Consider the following 18,307-nt stretch of genomic DNA (forward strand, 5'->3'; position numbering starts at 1 on the left):
CTACCCTCCTCTTTCCTATACAAAGATCCAAGTTCAATTTCCTCCGAAAAGTGCTAACCTCCAACCACCACAAGTAACAAATACCAAGTTTAGCGCTTGCTGGCACTTTGGGAGGGGAAGGAGAAGAACAGACCAACTGCAACACACATACCTAGATAACATGGTAAGTAACATGGCTAAACAGGCACCGAGTTTAAGAAGTATTTCCATATTCTGTGTTATACAGCATGCTATGAACTTGTCTTTACCAGATAAGGAAGGGGACTCAGTGTCTCAAAAATGAACGACACTATCAAACTGCTTAGAGATACCTACCCTCTTTACAAGAGTTATTTCTATGATGGAATACAGGCAGTCCCCGGGTTACATGGATCCGACTTACATCAGATCCCTACTTACAAACGGGGTGAGGCAACCCCACACTAGCTGCTTCCCCCCAGCAGACTAGGGAGACGCGAAGCTAGCGCCTCCCCCCCAGCAGACCAGGGAGACGCGGAGCGGCTTTTCTCAGCAGACACCTCAGCTTGAGAATAAAGGACTGAGGGAAGTGAGGTGTGGGAGAATAAAACTGAGCTCTGGAGAAATGTTTGGCTAGAGTTTCCCCTACAATAGGTACCAGTTCCGACTAACATACAAATTCAACTTAAGAACAAACCTACAGTCCCTATCTTGTACGTAACCCGGGGACTGCCTGTATCTGTTAACACTGAACCACAGAACATTCAGTCTCAGATATGAGTTTTTGCTAAATGTTTCTTCCACCATTACAAGTAGAATCAGGCCTTAGGTCATATGCACCCAAATTGCACCTCTCCTCCCACCTCCTTCAACCCTCAACATACAGTACAACTAAAAAACAACTAATTTTTACAAGGCAGATTTAAAACACCAATCACCAATGTTTAGACAGTGGATAAAAATTCAAATTGGACAGGCTGGACTTTGTCACATATCTTTTGTACCTTTCAAGGTGAGGTGAGAAAAACATGCTGAAAGTAAATATAGCAGTTCAATCTTATAAAGAAATTTTGTAGCTTCAGATTGTCCCATATTTACTATTCTTTAAGGGAAATTTTTCTAACAAGAAATCAGTTTTAATACTGTAACATGCATTCTTAAGTGTCATTTTAGTACAGAATAGTATCTACCTACTTACATTAATCATTTAGTTAAGAGTTCCTGTACTGGTGGTATCATAGAAACAGATCTAGGAGTCACAATCTAAAATCTATTCCATACTAGTTACGTAAATTTAGAAAATCTCAGCTGACTAGTACTTGAAAGAATAAGGATTAAAGAATGTCATTTTCAAGCTGAAGGCATACTTCCTCTTTGCAACATAAATACAATGAAAAAAGCTCTTTCGACATTGAAAGGATTTAGTGCAACGTGAACCATGAATTTTAGCTATCGTTTTATAGAAGAGATGGTAAGCGGCAACTATAAAAAATAAAGTTACAAGCTATATAAAAAGTTTACTAAGGCACTGAATTAAATATTTGTTTAAACTTTTGGATGGTTAGTTAAGTCAAAGGGGGAACCTTTGTCATTAGTGCAAGTTAGCGAGGTTTTACTTTATTCAGTAAGTGGCAGGTAAGATGGATTTAGTTTCTTAAAACTCTTTATTCTCCCTACAGCATATATTTTTCCAAAAAGAACAATTGACAATATTTTCTTACATAAAGAAACAAGAGGATGGGAACAACAGTGCCAAGTGCTGCATAGGTAACATCAACAGGCAGAACTTAACCCAGGACTAGGGATGTCAACAACCAATAAGACTGGGCTTATCGGTTAATCCTGTCAACTACATACATTTCCCCGCCACCCCACTATCTGTGTGTCAGAGGCAGCGGGGGTGGTAAGCCAGCTCCTCACAAGCACTGGATCCACTTGCCCCCACAACCCCTGTACTGCTGCCTCTGATAGAAAGGCAGCAGCATGGAAGGTGAGGGGGGCAGATGGAAGCTGATATGCACAGGCTGGCTCTCTCCCCCCCTCCCCACGCTGCTGCCTCTATCAGAGGCAACAGCGTGAGAGGGTCAGGGGAGCTGCCACAAACCAGCCTGAGTCCAAGGCAGTTCCAAGCTTGTCATAGACAGAGGCTGCTCGGCAGCAGCAGCCCCTGTTCACTGGGGACTAGGGTGGGGGGAGGGTCTGAGCTCCCCGCAAGCAGGGGCTGCTCCCATGGAACAGATATAGAGGCAACAGCGTGGGGTGGAAGACAGCCGGTCTGCGAGGGGAGCTGTTTTTTTAAGTGGCTTTCCTCACAGACTGGCTCCTGCCTTCCACCCTGTGCTGCTACCTCTGCTAAAGTGTTATGCAGTTAGACAACTATTCAGTTAGAATCCTAGAATTGGAAGGGACCTCAAGAGGTCATCAAGTCCAGTCCCCTGCCGTCACGGCAGGAGCAGGCACTAGATCATCCCTGATAGATGTCTATCCAACCTGCTCTTAAACATCTCCAGTCATGGAGATTCCATAACCCGCCCCCCCTCTGGCAATTTATTCCAGTGTTTAACCACCCTGACACTTAGGAAGTTTTTCATAATGTCCAACCTAAACCTCCCTTGCTGCAATTTAAGCCCATTGCTTCTTGTCTTATCCTCAGAGGCCACGGAGAACAATTTTTCTCCTTCCTCCTTGTTAACACCCTTTTAGGTACCTGAAAACTGCTATCATGTCCCCTCTCAGTCTTCTCTTTTCTAAACTAAACAAGCCAAATTCTTTCAGTCTTCCCTCATAGCTCATGTTCTCTAGACCTTTAATCATTTTTGTTGCTCTTCTCCGGACCTTCTCCAATTTCTCCACATCTTTCTTGAAATGTGGTGCCCAGAACTGGACACAATACTCCAATTGAGGCCTAATCAGCACCGAGTTGAGCGAAAGCATGCTGTGAGCAAGACACCAAGTCATTCTATCTAATATCCCTACCTAGGACCACTGCAGCTTAGTGCACGAGACTCTGCAACAGGGGTGGGCAAAAGGGCCGCTGTGGGCTGGATCAGGCTCACCAAGCAGATTGATCCAGCCCGCAGATGCCCTGCCACTCCCCAGCCCCCAGGCCAATTAGAGCCTGGGGGAAGCGCAAGGAGTTTCCTCCACCCTGCCAGGAGCTTGTGGCGCTTTGAAGCGCCACATGCTCCTGGTAGGGTGGGAAGAGCCTTTGCATGCTCCCGCACCCCCAAGTCCTGATTGGCCTGGGGTGGGGAAACACGGGAAGTCTCCTCTCACTGGCAGAGGCGCCTAAGGAGAACTTGGGGGGGTAAGGGGCTCCCCCCCCCAGAACAATCATGGTCTGTGGGTGGGGAAGCCTGGAAGCATCATGGCCCTGCCCCTTCCATTTGAGGCCCCACCCCTTCCAGTGCAGCCCGAGGCCACTTCAAAGTTTTTTGAAGAGGGCCCCGGCAAAAAATTATTGCCCACCCCAGCTCTACAATATGAGCTAATAACCAGCTGGCCATTGACTAAGGCCATAGAGCAGATTCATTCTCTCTGTAAGCAGCCTCAGTGCCACTAGATGGGATAGTACACCACAGCCAGGGGGTACTAGGTGTAAGCCACGAACACAGCCTCTTTTAGAGGAGAAAGCGGTTCTAGGATGTCTAGTTCAGGGACCCAATTCTCTATTATCCTATGCAATAAGGATGTTAGCGAACATTTTAGTAATTGTGTAGCCACAAAAAATATGTATCCGTTACAGTGTTACTAAAATACTCCCCAGGGGCAGGGCAGGGCAGGGCAGCCAGTGTGCTCCTGACTCCCAGTTCTACTCCCATGGAGCTTCCTTCCACCCCATGCTGCTTGCCTCTGTATCAGGCTTAAAAGCCAGCTTCCTCTGAACACCAGCTTCCGCTCCCCTCCCTCCCTCCCGCCTCAGATACAGCAGCAGCAGCAGCAGCAGCAGCAGCGGAGCATGGGGGAAATAGTTTGGATTAACCAATAAGCCTAGGCAAACTGAGTGTAACACACCAACATGTCAGAACAGTATTTATCATACTTTGGGGAAACAACATCTATATCCCCCCACCTCTCCCCTGCAGTAATCCAAAAAGGGCACCTACTTTCCGGCTTCTGGGCCATTGGTCTTCTTGGGTGGAGACCCACATCTGTTCACCCTGAAAATACCAGGTCCAGGAGAGAGTTCCCAGCCTTCATTATGTGATTCCCAGCAAAAGAGAGCTTGCCTAAAGAAATGTGCTTCGCTACTCTTCTCAGAGATGAAATAGTGTCATTACTAGTTACAGTAGGGTTACCAGGTAGCATAAAAAAATACCAGACACGCTTCATGGGGGGAGGGACCGGCCGGGAGGGGAGCAGTGCTGGCTGGGAGATGGGGGGGGGGGGGAGCCATGAAACAGAGCTAACGGGGAGGGGGGAGCAATGGGGCTGGCCAGGAGAGATGGGGGGGGGCCGACGGGAAGCAGGGCTGGTCGGTGGGAGGGGGTCGGGTGGAACAGGGCTAGCCATGGGATATCGGGGAGAGGGCGGCAGGAGCGGAGCTGGCCAGGGGAGCTCAGGAGGAGGAGGGGAGAACTGGCTGCCAGAAGCAGGGCTGGCGGGGGGTGCAGCGGGGCTGGCTGGGGAAGATTCGGAGCAGGAACCGGCCAGCGGGAGGCAGAGCTGGGGGCAGGGGAAGAGAAAGAGGGACTGGCCGGGGAAGACTGGGAGGAGAAGTCGGGGAGAACCAACCAACTGGCCAGCTAGGAGGAGGCGGGGGAGCAAATCAGCCGGCGGGGAGCAGGACTGACCCAGGCTGTGCAGATCTTAGGATGCTCCCATCCCATGCGAGTCAGTCCAGCTGCGGCTCCACCACGCCCTTGATGAGTGTACAGGAGCATGGACTGGGCTGCCTCTCCTCCCCCTCACATGCAACCAGGGCTCCCAGCACCGATCGCACCCCGCCTCCCAGTCACTTCCCCCACCCCCACCAAGCTTCCGTCCAGCGCCCAGCCGGAAAACCAGGAAATACCGGACATTGCACATGTCCAGTATTTTCTGGATTTTTTTTTTTACAGGACAGAGGGCCCAAAAACTGGACACCTAGCAACCCTAAGTTACAGTCAGTTTAAGGAAGCCTATTTTATTCTTAAGGTAAAAGCACAGAGAAAATATTTAAAAACAATAAATGAACTTTATACACGTGCCAATAAGCTTACCAGAGATCACTCCCCATCTATAAGGGCTCTGGTTGGTGTCAATCCTTCCCTAAGGACTGAGGCTCTTGTTTACCGGCTCAGAATGTAAGTCTTGGGCCTGTTTAAAATGAGGCTATTTATCCAGAAATCCTTTTGTCTGTCGGTCCCTGAAGAATCTACATTGGCTCTTTGAACTGTCCTCCTGTAACTGATAACTAAACAAAAGGTTTGCTTTAAGCAAACCTTCAGAGGCTTAGGCTGTAGGAGTATTGCAATCCCTTCCTGCCCAATACATCCTAAGAATAACACTTACCACATCACCACAAAAGATCAGTTGTGTATGCAAGACTGTTCAGTATTATCTTTTGAAATTTACATTATCTCCCAAAGAGTGCAATAATCTTTCTTCCTTCTAATTTAGTTCCATACAAGCTCACAACCGTGAACATATGCATTTTCAATACAACGGACTACAAAGCTATTAAACATAATTCAATAATGTTTAACCTAATTTCATACATTTGCCCAAGGTACTGCAGGACACTGTTCTACACTTAATTTTCCTCTGTTTTAAGTGTCTTGACAAGAGGCATAAAAACTGAGACCCCGGGTATAGAGAGTCTAGAATTTAAGCTCAAATCCCAATAAGTGGAGCAGGTCAAACTTAAAAGTTTTTTCGAGTGAAAAAGGGGACTTTTTGGTGGGGGGGACTGGGGGAGGGGGGAGGAGAGCATAGGGGAAGGGATGTCAAAGCCCAGTTAAACATAATGGTTAACTAGTTAACAAAGTAAGCAGTATCCTGCCCCTCCCTTTGCACTTTGTTACCCATTCACATCCCTGAGTGGGAAGGAGAGAACAGACTCATCACTCCTGTTCTTCATTCAGTTATATGAATAAGGCCTTTTTATCCCAAGATAAAATAAATGGAACACTATTTCAGTTTAATGGGAGGGTGTCTGTGACAAGGTCAAAACAGAGCCATCTCAAGTCTCTATCAACGGTTCCCAACCTTTTCCAGATGGGGACCCATTTTGACAATTCAGGAAGACTTGGTGACCCAGGGCAATTCAAAAAAATGCATGACTGGCTCCTTAAGAGCCACTTAGGGAGACACTTGGTAACTCTTTTGAAATGTAATGGTGACCCATATTTGGGTCCCGACCCGTAGGTTGGGAAACTCTGCTCTGTGTGAACATTAAACAATACCAATAGGGTTACCAAATGGTTTCAACAAAAATACCGGACACACTTGACATTACATCACAATCTACATGACATCTTATTTAGAAAATACCAGACATTTATATTTTCTCAATTTATTTCCCCTAACAGAAAGCTCAAATACTGGTCTGTCCGGTTGAAAACCGGACACCTGGCAACCCTACACCCCAGTTCTTAAACGTAGGTGCCCTTGGCCAAAATATCCTATGTCCTTCCACTGATATGCAGCCAACCACAAAGCACATAGCTATACGACTACTGCACTACCTTCCACCCTAAGGTGGCTGCATTTTGCTGTAGCTTTATGTAAGTAGTCAAGTGTTTTGGAATCTCTTGGCTGCAAAGTGTTAGATATCCTCACAATATCTGTGTGTGCATGTAATCTATGTGGTAAGTTCAATTGATCCTGCATCAGAAGACTCACATGCACACTGCCCACTATAAGCGAGGTTCCCACTGTGTCTCTCCCTCCCAGAGAGCACTCCTGCTGACACTGTGTAGGCTGCCACTTGCGGCAGGGAAAGGGGTTTTTAAAGTACCTGTTAACAACAAAAGTTGTTGTCCTCAAGCTTTGTCTACACTGCCATTCGAGCTTGTCTGCACTAATGAGTTACTCTGAACTGAAACTCTCATTCATGGGTATGGGGAGGAGGGGAAATCTACCCCTCTGGGCACAGCAAGTTTCAATGCAGTAACTTGCCAGTGTGCAGGTGGTTTTCCGTACAGCACTGGAGCCACAATCACACTGTCACATTAAAACAGTGCTGTGGCAGTGCTTTAATACTGCAAATGTAGACAAAGCCTTAGTGTGCTATATCTGCACACATAAGAAAAGCTGTAACAGCACACAACTAGTTCTGATTACTTCAACACAGCACTACTCCTCTTGATCAAAATAGTTCAGACTTCAGCAAACAATAGATTCTTTGTATTAAAAGGGTAAATACTAAGGAAACCTGTAGGCCACTGCATGCAAACTCCTTTACACAGACATTTGTGTCAGAACAACTGTATATAAAAACTGCATACTACTAATCCAGTTCAATGTATTTGCAAGAATAAGCTTTTCGCATCCTAAACGAAAGCTTTTAAAACATGAATGGCTTTGCTTACAGAAGTTGTTGAATGTATTGCCACTTGGTCTAGAGGCCAAAAATGGAGCTGAAAGTTACCTCCATAGTTTGCAAGAGCTGTAATTAGCACTGGGCCAACACTAGAAACAAACATTCAAAATCTTCAGACTTCCCAATAATTTCAGGGATTTTTAGCCATTTGACATTTCTTTACAGCACTGGAGCCATAGTTTTGACAGCATAATCTGCTACCCTTATGCAATCCAATAAAACAAACTTCATATCAGGGATAAGTCCTATAAAATATTTCAAGTCCATTTGGTATTTTCCAGCTCGAGTCTTCCAAGAGCTACATGCAAGTTCAGGCGCTTAATACAAACCCAAAGCAGTAATACTCATGTTTTCCACTCAGTAGCTCAAGTTTTGTTCCCAGCTCAATCCCAGAATTCAGTGGGCTGGGTACAGCATTCAGCAGTTAATGTTGTCAGGTAAGCAAGTCCACCACACAACTGGGAACAAGATTACAAAGTGGGTTGTGCCCATGAAAGCTCATGATACCAGCTACATGTTTTGTTAATCTTTAAGATGCTGCAAGACTACTGTTGGTTTGTTTAAGTTTTTCCCGTAAAATGGAATAATGCTCATCTCATTTAGGTCTACAGTGAGACCCCCAATATCATGTGAAGTAGACTGAAATCCCAGCACAGATGCACTAAAGAGTGCTAGTTACTAGGGAGGGAAGTCAGGGGAGGGGAACCTTTTTTGGGCTGGGCACTGCCGACCCACTGAAAAGTCAGTCGGGGGCCACACACAAGGGAGAAGCAATAAAAAATTTTTAAAAAACCCAACTAAATCCTCACCAACATGGCCCCCAACTCAGAATGAGGAAGACCCTCCCCACATTCCCCTTGCACACCAGAGCCTCAGGGGACCCAGGTGAGTAGATTGTGTGCTCCAGCCCTGAAGGGAGACAGCCGGGGGAGGGGGGGGAGGGGAGGAGGGCAAAGCCCCTGAGCAAGTTCCCCGATGCCTGATCCAGCCTCCAAGGTTCCCTTCCAGCAAGCCCGGGGCCACACCCGGCTCCCGGGCCTTAGGCTGCCCACCCCTAAGGTAAATAGTTAACAAGTGAACCTCACTCTTAACAGGTGAGCTAACTGGTTCCAGTTAACTGGTAGGGGCTAGAGCAGCTCCCCTCCCTCCCCAGACAGGGGGTTTCTCCAGATCTGTAGGGCCCGTCAGAGCAGCTCCTATCTATGGCAAGCCCAGCTTGGTCCCTTCCCCCGCCGCAGGTTACATGCTTGCTCCCCAGGAGCAGACCTGGCAGCAGCTGCTGGCCCCAGAGCCTGCAGCAAAGCCTCCCTGGAAGTGTGTGTGTTCTCCAATGGGAATCTGATGTACACAGAACTTTATTACCATTACTTAAAACATGTGCGTACACGTACACACACACACACACACAGTACTGGACAGGTACCAATATACTGCTTATATAAAGCGTGAGTACTTTAACCAGTTACTCGTTCACATCCCTAATGTGATACTCACCCCTTCCAGGGAGTCATCAATCTGACAATGACACACATACATCTGTGCTTGTAGAAGCTGAATATTAAATCTGAATAGTCACAGAATTTGTATGCATTCAACTAAATGGGAAAACATATGTTGAGACTTATCTGACTAGTCACTGACACACACAGCTTGGCGGTGGGGGTGGAAGCCTTCACAGATACTGGCCCCACATAAAATAGGAACCAATTTCAAATAAGTCTGAGGGCTTGTCTTTACAACACATTGAAGTGGCAGTGACCTTCTCACTAAGGGGTATAGAACCTCCTCCCCCCACGATTCCCCAGCACAGCTAGTTACAACACCACTGTCAGCTACTTCCCTCATGGAGGTGGTTTAATTAGCGCACTAGCAGAACTCTCTCCCTGTGCTGATGCTACAACTGCACTGCTGCATTAAAATGCTGCTGTGGCTGCACTCTAAAAGCAGAGAAGCAGACAAAGCCCGAGAAAGTTTACATCAGCAGAAGGCAAGACTAGGTTTGTTAAGTCAGTCATTCACTACACAGGACTTGCACAGCTCTGATCAGAAAAAGAATTTAGTAAAAAATGCCACATATATGCTGGGAAAAAAATTAAGAGCCGCTGCTACAAAAACCAAGACACCTCAATACAGCAAAGGAAAAGGACTGATGTTCATATGGAGCTTTGGTTTTAGATCCTGAGAGAACCATTCTGCATCTACACAAAAAAGTTACCGTATTAGAAAAACTCAAAATACCTTCCTCTTTTGCCATTGCATCCCTATCAATCTCAAGATGCCCTTTACTGGCTTCCTTTCACTTTCCAGTTCAAGCTTCTCACATTCAACGCTGAGCACAAATCGCTTCCTGCCAACAAGTATGTTCCTGTCCTATTGCCACCTTTTTCATGCTTTTTTCTATGCTGCCCCTTGCATTTTTGGCTCCACTCCCTGTATTTATTGAAAAGAGTTTCACCAAACCACACTTCTGCTAACCTTTCTCTAGCAACTGCTGCAGAATATGAAGCTTAGACTTTCTTCTATTATTTTGGTTTCTTTTTAAGATAACCTAAACAAATCTCAGGGACAGTCTAAGTCCCTCAGAGTAGGATGGTATCTACTTCTATTTACTCAAATAATTTAGTATTTATATGTCTAGAAGAACTTGTATTTGGTTTACTAACAATTGATTGATAATTGCTAATATTCCATTCATCTTCTGTCCCAGCCTCCAAACACACCTGAATTGGGGACCACAAGTTGTGCATTAATAGTGTATATAAGAGTCCTTCTATATTCAATAGAGCTATACTTAGTACTTATTAGATGCTGATGGAAATACTGCAATTTTAGTTTAAGTTGGTATTATTTTGGAGCTACCATATAGTATTAAGTTTTTAATTCATCTCATAGCAATTTCTGTAAGATAAAATGTGCATCACAAGATTCAGTAGAAATTCTCTCAAATGTCAGCAAAGGTGGTGGGATAGGATTGAGTTAATTTAGTGGTAAGAAGAGAAAAATGTGCTTTTAAAAATACAAGCCATTAGAGCAGTAGTATTGCCAGCACCCTGATTTTAAGTCCTTAATCCTTTTGTGTAAAATGACAGGTGAAACCAAAAAAAATCATGATCTCTAAGCTATGCAAGTTTGTTTTGTCAGTTGTGTTTTAAGGACTTCTTTATAAATGTTAAGAAGTTCTAATTCAGTAAGTTAAACAGTTTAAAAAGTGACTATTATGGACAATAAGCAGTCTGTCACCTCAAAACTTCCTATCAATGTTTGTAAGAAATATGAATAGATAACATGGCATAAACAAATATGACTTATGACATCACTGGAAGGAGTCAACACCCTACCTACTTTAAACAAAAAATAACAGATGCTACCTTAGTATGTTAACTCCTTCAGAAGCCACTAAATCTCCTGGCTACAGGGCATTATCCTTTACTGATCTCTCACAATGAAATTCCAACTCTGAAGTGACAGCTTTAATTTCTATCCCACAATGCCCTATAAACTGCTAGAGATCCTATTTAATGATAGTAAAGAACTAGAGGGCAGGACTGGGAAGAATCAAAACTAATCAACCCTAATTTTAAACTGGCAGATTGAGCAATGTATTCAAATAAGGTAATCCCGGTACGATTCTTCTTCCATCCTTTTCCAGTAAACATGAGGTCTACTGAACAGCAGATTAAGTGCTGATTATAAAGACTGGGCTTATGCTATATCAGTAGGTGCTGCCACAGTGTCATGCCTGTAAACCCTAGCCAATAGGTCACATGCTTCAGAAACCATCACAAAGACCGGTGCTGGCTGCCTTTTCTGCAGCTGGTGTCTCACACATATACCTGTCAACATTTTGGCTCTTCACTATTCATTAGTAGCCAGCAGCAGCAGGAGAACATCATCAACTTCTGCCAGGTACTGCTCCAGTGTTTGTTGACAAGCTCAGTTCAGGTAGAATTAAGAACATGGTTGTAAGCAGCTTTTGTTGATTAGATGAAAGAACTTTTCTTCAACCTACAGTACCTTTCAGCATAAATTAATCAGAGCTCATGAGTTCAGATTATTCCAACTGGTTGATTTCATAAAGTTTGTTTTCCAATGCCATAGTGGTACTCCATGTAGGTAATTTCTACAGCTTTTGCAGTCTTACACACTTTCCACTGACACTATGATATTTCCATAACAACTGTAAAAATATCATTACCAAGACGCATACTGGAAAAAACAGTACAGAGGAAGGAGGAAGACAAAACGGATCCACTTAATAAAGCTCTCAATAGATATGGTATTTGCATGCACATGAGCACTCCTATTAAAACAGATGGCAAACTGGGTAAATTGTTCTTAATGAAATCTATTTTGAGATTCTCCTAAAAGGGTATTCTAGGGGGCAGAGTTTATAAAAGACCTTCATAAGGACATTGTCTTTCTATTGATGAGGTAGCATTCTTAAAGTAGAGGGATTGTACTATTTTTACTGAGCGTTGAATCACAGCTCACTATTTTTTTAAAACATTCTGCAGTCCATATGCATGTTAACCATGGACTGTACTACAGTTGTCACTGACAACATAATTAAACAAACTTTTCATGATGATGGGTGGAACGTCAATTACTAGTCACTGGAAGATAAATCTGTTTATCCTTTTTCCAAATCAGAGCTATAACTCAAAAAACCCCAAAGCCACAGAGCTCTGACTTACTACAGCTGCACTGCATTTTAAAATAAACTGATGACAGGCCTTTATGGAAGATATGCAGTTGCAGTAATGCACTAACTTTGTCCTTTATGGTTAGCAACTTTAAGGTTTCCCCGGCGGCAAACCACAGCACACAGCAAGAGCCTGATCCAAAGCCCGCTGAACTCAATGAGCTTTTGATTAGGCCTTTAGTCTCCTGAATGAATTAATTTTTTTATTTGGTACATGCCTAAATAGCAACAGGTTTTCCATGAATTTGTAGCAATGTTGGAAACAGCATTTAAAAAAAAAAATCACAACTGCCCAGAAAAAAAAAAGTTTTCTACCTAAAAATCAGGCCTCTTAATAAAATCCTATATAGCATTTCCTGTGAGCTGTTAGAGAAGAACGCTTATATTAATGTTGACTTTGACTTGACAGAAACAGAGATAAAGGACTCTGTTAGAGAGACACATGCTGTACCTACCCCATATGATAAAACAAGATACTGTAGTTGCAACTTTGTTAACTGCTAACCTTAGAAGTTGCATTTGGGAACATAAAATACCTCTCTCTTCAGTTACTTAAGGATTAGTATTTTTCTACCAACATATAAAGGTTTTAAAACACAACATAAAATGTGTTTGATTTTTAAAAACTTCTGATTTTTAGCCTAGAAAGAGCGTTTTACAGTTATCCTAACACAACAAAGCACTGATTTTCAGAGATGCTGAGCACCTGCAGTTCCGATGAGTTTTAACACCCAGCACCTTTGGAAAACCTTGGCATGCTTGTCCTAGAAATGACCCGCTCAGTGAATTTTAATTTCCCATATTAGTTTCAATATCATTCCAAAGAGCACAGTATCATTTTTATCAAGCCTCCCATCCCCAGTCTAAGTCCATTACTAAACCCATTTTCAGATATAAATTGTGGTGGAACCAGAAAATTCTTTGGTTCTGATGGCTTCATACTGACAGCATTTAGAAAGAATCATTTCTATGCTTTACAAAGTATAATTCTTCTCTTTTGGAATGATTATTTTCAATAGCAAATGAATTTTTTTTTAAAAAAAAAAAAGCCAAAACATGTAAGTCACTAAAAAACAGACATAGCCTCAGAAACTTATCAATCCACAGGCTATATATTAGCTCTTTTATGAAGGAATGCATGTATATACACAGCTTTAAAGCAATGCTGAAAAAATACAAAAAATTTACCAGCTAAGGTGTAACTTCTGCTCATCCATGTTAACCATAAACAAACAAAATTAATTATATTTTTGCCCACTGAAAACAGTTACTTACTCATGGGTAGTAGAGTTTTGCATAGTTGAATTAAGGTATATAAATACTAGTATAAAAATTTAAAATTAAAGATGTTTAAACAAATAATTTAACATTTAAATTAATTGGAGGATCAAACTTCTATTCCTGATTGTTAGAATTATAACATTGTGTGTGTGTCATTTAAGTACATCCTCACTTCCACCTGCCCCCACCCAACATTTGATTTTTAAGTTGGATGGATATATGGGTTCATCATGCTGCTTTGCTCTTCTAACAATTTGGAACTGGCATGGAGGACTCAAATTACGATGTATTAATTTATATAATCCTTCTAAACATAGAAAGAAAAAAAACAAGGTAGGTGAGGTAATATATTTTCTTGAATATATTTTCTTGAATCAACTTCTGTTGGTAAGATATTCAAGCTTCTCCGCTTAAACAGAGCTCTTCTTTGGATCTAGGAAATACACTCAGGGTGTTGCAGTTAATTACAAGGTGGAACAGACAGTTTAGCAAAAATAATTAATAGCTATTTCACAGGACCATTCAAGATGAAAGAGACCATTAGCACCCCTCTAGTCATGGGAAAAAATAGACAGAGGGAGATAGCTGAGAGGAAAGTGGCACTATAGATGGTTATAAACCAGTGTCTCAATTATTCCATCCATTCTTTTTAGTGTCTAACTGTTACACATTTAAGCTCCGAGGCTCATCTTTTGAAGGGGCTGCTCAGATTTCCTTTGATGATGAGAACTGAGACCAGATATACTATAGAGTGATTGGTTTGTGAAAATTATTAGAAGGAAATAGTCACCTAAAAAAAGTAAGTTACTAATATAAAAACATAAAAATGTATACTAAACACCACAAGATACAAGACATAAAACGTATCACTCACCGGTTTGGGCATTTTCAGATCTTAAAGCGGTTCTGTTATTCCAAAAACAAATGGTCATGCAGTGGCTTGAAGATCTTTTTTCTTTTTCGTAAATCTGGTAACAGGTGAGTAGAAAAAGTTCTCTTTTACTGAGGAGGAGGTAAAGTAAAAGAAGCTTAAAATCTCAGTTCGGTTTCTTAAATAACGAGGGAGAGCAGCAAAGATGATTCATACGTGACCCACAATTACTAGGGAACTCCACTGGTTTTATTTTATTTAAAAAAAAAAACCACATAAGTGACCTCGCCCAGTGGGGGAAAAAAAAATCCATCTGCAACCAGAGAAGGTCATTGGGCCAGACACACCCATAAGCCTAAGTACAATTTCAACACCTTTCCTAAGCGGTATAAGATTAATAACCTGGGAAAGGAGGAGGGGGCGGAAACTGGAACCATTGTCAGCCCTTGGTTTGCAACACAGGGACCGCTCCCCCGACGCCTGCCTGCCAGCAGGTCGGAGAGAAGCACCGAGACCCTCCCTCACAAAGCAGCTTGCCCCGACTCCCGGGGAGGGCAGGCAGAAGAATCCCGCCCGAGGGGCCCAGCAGCTGCCTCCCTTTGCCCTGAAAGTTAAAACAAGGACCGGGAGGGAGCCCGGCCAAGCCTCAGGCGGGCTCTAGCCTACGGTCCGCAGACACCACGACCCGGCAGGGCTCGCTCGCCTGCTCCCGCTCTGCAGGCAGCACCTGGCCCCGGGAGCCCCAGGCAGGCGGGGAGACCGAGCGGCGGCAGGAGACGCGCGCTAAGCCCCGCAACACCTGTTGCCTGCGCCACCCCGTGCTCCCCCGGCTCCGGCTGGGAGACCCCTTACCCGGCTGTCTCCCTGCGGCGACTGGGCAACACCCGGGACCGGACTGGACTGGCAGCGGCCGGAGGGTGGGTTGGGCTCCCTGTGCGCGCCTCTGACCCCGCCCCGCCGCTCCCACTGCTGCAATATGGCCGAGCGGGCCCCGCCTCCCCCGAGCCGCGCCTTCCCCTGTGTAGACAGCCCCGAGCCCGGCTCCCCGCGTCCACACGCGAATGCAGAGCGCCCTCCCGGCGCCTTGTCAGCCTGGCGCCCATCTTCCCCCTGGAGAGCCTGGGCAAACACCGCGGGGCATGCCAGGGAGCAGCCAGGGACGCGCGTTCTTTGCGCCAGCGTAAGGGAAAGAAGCAAAGCAAAGGAACGAGCCTCCAGTGACAAGCAACACACGTGCCTGGGGAACTTACCCAGACTTGGCTTTGTTTGGTTTTAGGGCTACTGGGATTTGGACAAAAATTCTCCTTCCCACCAGCCCTTTTCCTCCGTGTGCTGTGCTCCTCTCCCTTCAGGTAATGGGAGGAAGCAGTTGCATTGCAAGCACTTCTGGAGGTGCGCTTATATTTGTCTCCGTTTTTTACCCTCCTTTATCCTTTGGGGCTGAAAAGTGTCATGCTTACTATAAAAGGGGGGAATTTGGTTGTCTTTTTGAAAGTCTTCACATTTTCATGGATGGAAGTGGTTTGATTACTGTGCAGCCAGATTTTTTCACACTTTAAGAAAACTTTCTGACACTTGCTTTGGCTAGCTCATTTGTATGTGTAATGTCACTGATATAGTCAGGGATGTAGTGCTAAATTTGAGAATGCATGGAACTCTGCGGAAGTGATATTGGTGATTAATTATTCTGTCACTAATTTTTACCAATAAACTTTATCTAATGGAAAGTCTGCGAACCATCCGTTATGAGACTTCACACACTAGTGTCTCTGTTTATATATTTTAGAGATTTTGTGCATCTATCTGAGAGGACTCCTCCAAAATGATTAGAGTCAGGACCACCAAATTTGGTATCCTAACTTAAAGCAAGTCAAGGCTTGGTTTTGCCAGGACAATGGGGATGTGCTTGGAATTCGATTGTTTTCTGTAACATGGAAAGGGAGGGGTCTGAGAGGAGGGACAGTTATGCTCCACCATGACCGCAGGGAGCACAGGGGACAGTTATATTGCAGAGTGACCACAGGGAGATTGCTGCACCAGGAAGAGAGTGGCCAGCCACTGACCCAGATAAGTGCCCCCCCCCCCGCCCAGCTCTCTGCTATAACACCGGATGGGGGGGGAGGGGCTCAGAAATCCCACCAGCCAGTAGGCCTGGCTCCAACCCCTATGAGAAGCCACTGAGGGGAGCTGGGCAGTCCAGCCCCACCCCTACAAGGAGCCAACAGGCAACCCAGTTCCAATCCCATTCCCCTCCTGCAAGGAGCCACTGTGGGGGCACTGGGCAGCCCAGCCTCGCTTCCCCCCCAAGATGAGCTGGCAGGGGGGCTAGTCAGTCTGCTCAGTCCTGCTCTCCTCCCCCTGAGGAGCTGCTTGGGTGCTGCTGGCCAGCACAGCCCTGTCCCCACCCCCCTGCAAGGAGCCACTTGGGGGGGCCACCAGCCCATCCCCAGCACACACACTCCATGAGGATCCACCAGGGGTCTGGCCAGCCCCACCTGTCCCGGGAGGAGCTGTATTTAGAGCAGTATCACCCTCACTGCCACCAACAGACCAGACCCAGTGAGCCCCCCAACCTCTCAGCCTCCTGGTCTGAGCTCCTTGCCCTGAGCCCTCAACCCCTGCACCTCTATATCCTCAGGCCTCCAAAGGACCGGAGCAACACAAGGTGAATCTTCTAATAATATAGATGAAGATATAGATATATAAAATATCAACATTAGCTATCTGTAACTCAGTATTTATGTGATAGAAATGTAGCCGTGTTAGTCTGGTGTAGCTGAAACAAAAAACAGGACTATGTAGCACTTTAAAAACTATATAGCACTTTTCATATGTGTTCATTTTTTTAAATTGTATCCTTTGATATATACGGTTGTGACAATTTTCTTCCACTATTTGATCTGAGGAAGTGGGTCTGGCCCACGAAAGCTCATCACCTAATAAACCATCTTGTTAGTCTTTAAAGTGCTACATAGTCCTGTCTTTTGTTTCAGTATTTATGTGACAGACTTTAAGTAGCAAGGCATATCAAAAGCACAATACAGTTAGTAAAAAGCCCATGGATGGGTCATGTAAAATACCAGTTTTACAACATCAATATTCTCTGCAAACTTAACATAAGGGCAAGATTCCCTGATATGCTCAATAAATCCAATTTAGCTGGATGATCAGACCAAGTTGGTCGAGGTTGTCTAGTAGACTCTACTTATTCTGACAGCACTCATGCATCCCAGTTGCCTGGTGTACATCCTGCTCGCTGTCCAACACCTTTGGCCTACTGGCCATAGCCCCCAACATTCCCCACTTACCCCCAGTCCCTCACTCCACTGCCACCCAACATCCTCTTCATAGTCCAACAACTACTCACTGCCAGCAACTTTCCTGGTGACTCATCAGCACCTCCCTGATGAGGGCTTAGTAGGGCTTAGTGCTCTACTCCTGTACCCAGCTACTCCCAAACAGGGTCACTGCTTGCTCCTCCTCCCTGTCAAACTCACACAACAGGCAACAAATTTTAATAATGAATGGTGTCAGGAACTGGTGTGTAGTTCTGCAGCACCTCCCAGGTTTGTCCCAGGACATCTCCCTTCATGAGGGAGGGGTAGCTGTACCAAACCTGAGTTGTGTTGTAACTCTGCATACCTGGTGAATTGCTGGAGTACCTCTCTATCCTGGATTTCAGGTGATACAGTAACTTTCTAGACTGCTTTGGCAGCATGAGACCCTGGGGTATACTGCAACAGTTTATTCACTAGCAATCTATTCCTTCCGCGCTTGACGATAGACTAGTCAAAGAGGCAGAAAGTTTCACAACCCCAGAAGCAATATTTCTCTCTCTCTGTTTTATCAAGTGACAAGGGATGGATTACTTGATGATTATCCACTCTGTTCCTTTCCTCAGAGGCACTTGGCATTGGTCACTTTTGGAAGACAGGATACAGGGCTAGATGGCCGTTCAGTCTGGCCTCGT

General features: G+C 44.8%; 1 protein-coding gene across 2 annotated transcripts in view; it reads right to left on the bottom strand.

The window, feature by feature from the left end:
* Nucleotides 1-15,346, bottom strand: part of EZR (ezrin) — a 56,704-nt gene extending 41,358 nt beyond the window's left edge. The window contains exons 1-2 of one of the 2 annotated variants that reach the window (XM_075924547.1): nt 15,190-15,346; nt 14,341-14,434 (exon numbers count right to left, since the gene is read on the bottom strand). In XM_075924547.1, coding sequence (XP_075780662.1) covers nt 14,341-14,352 — 12 coding nt within the window. In that variant the 5' untranslated portion in view covers nt 14,353-14,434; nt 15,190-15,346. Of the gene's footprint in view, nt 1-14,340; nt 14,469-15,189 lie in introns of both variants that reach the window. The other variant, XM_075924546.1, reaches the window with a different exon arrangement.
* Between the last annotated feature and the right edge of the window lie 2,961 nt (nt 15,347-18,307).

The sequence above is a fragment of the Pelodiscus sinensis genome, chromosome 3 (genome assembly GCF_049634645.1).
Source record: "Pelodiscus sinensis isolate JC-2024 chromosome 3, ASM4963464v1, whole genome shotgun sequence".
In the NCBI taxonomy this organism is placed as follows: domain Eukaryota; kingdom Metazoa; phylum Chordata; order Testudines; family Trionychidae; genus Pelodiscus; species Pelodiscus sinensis.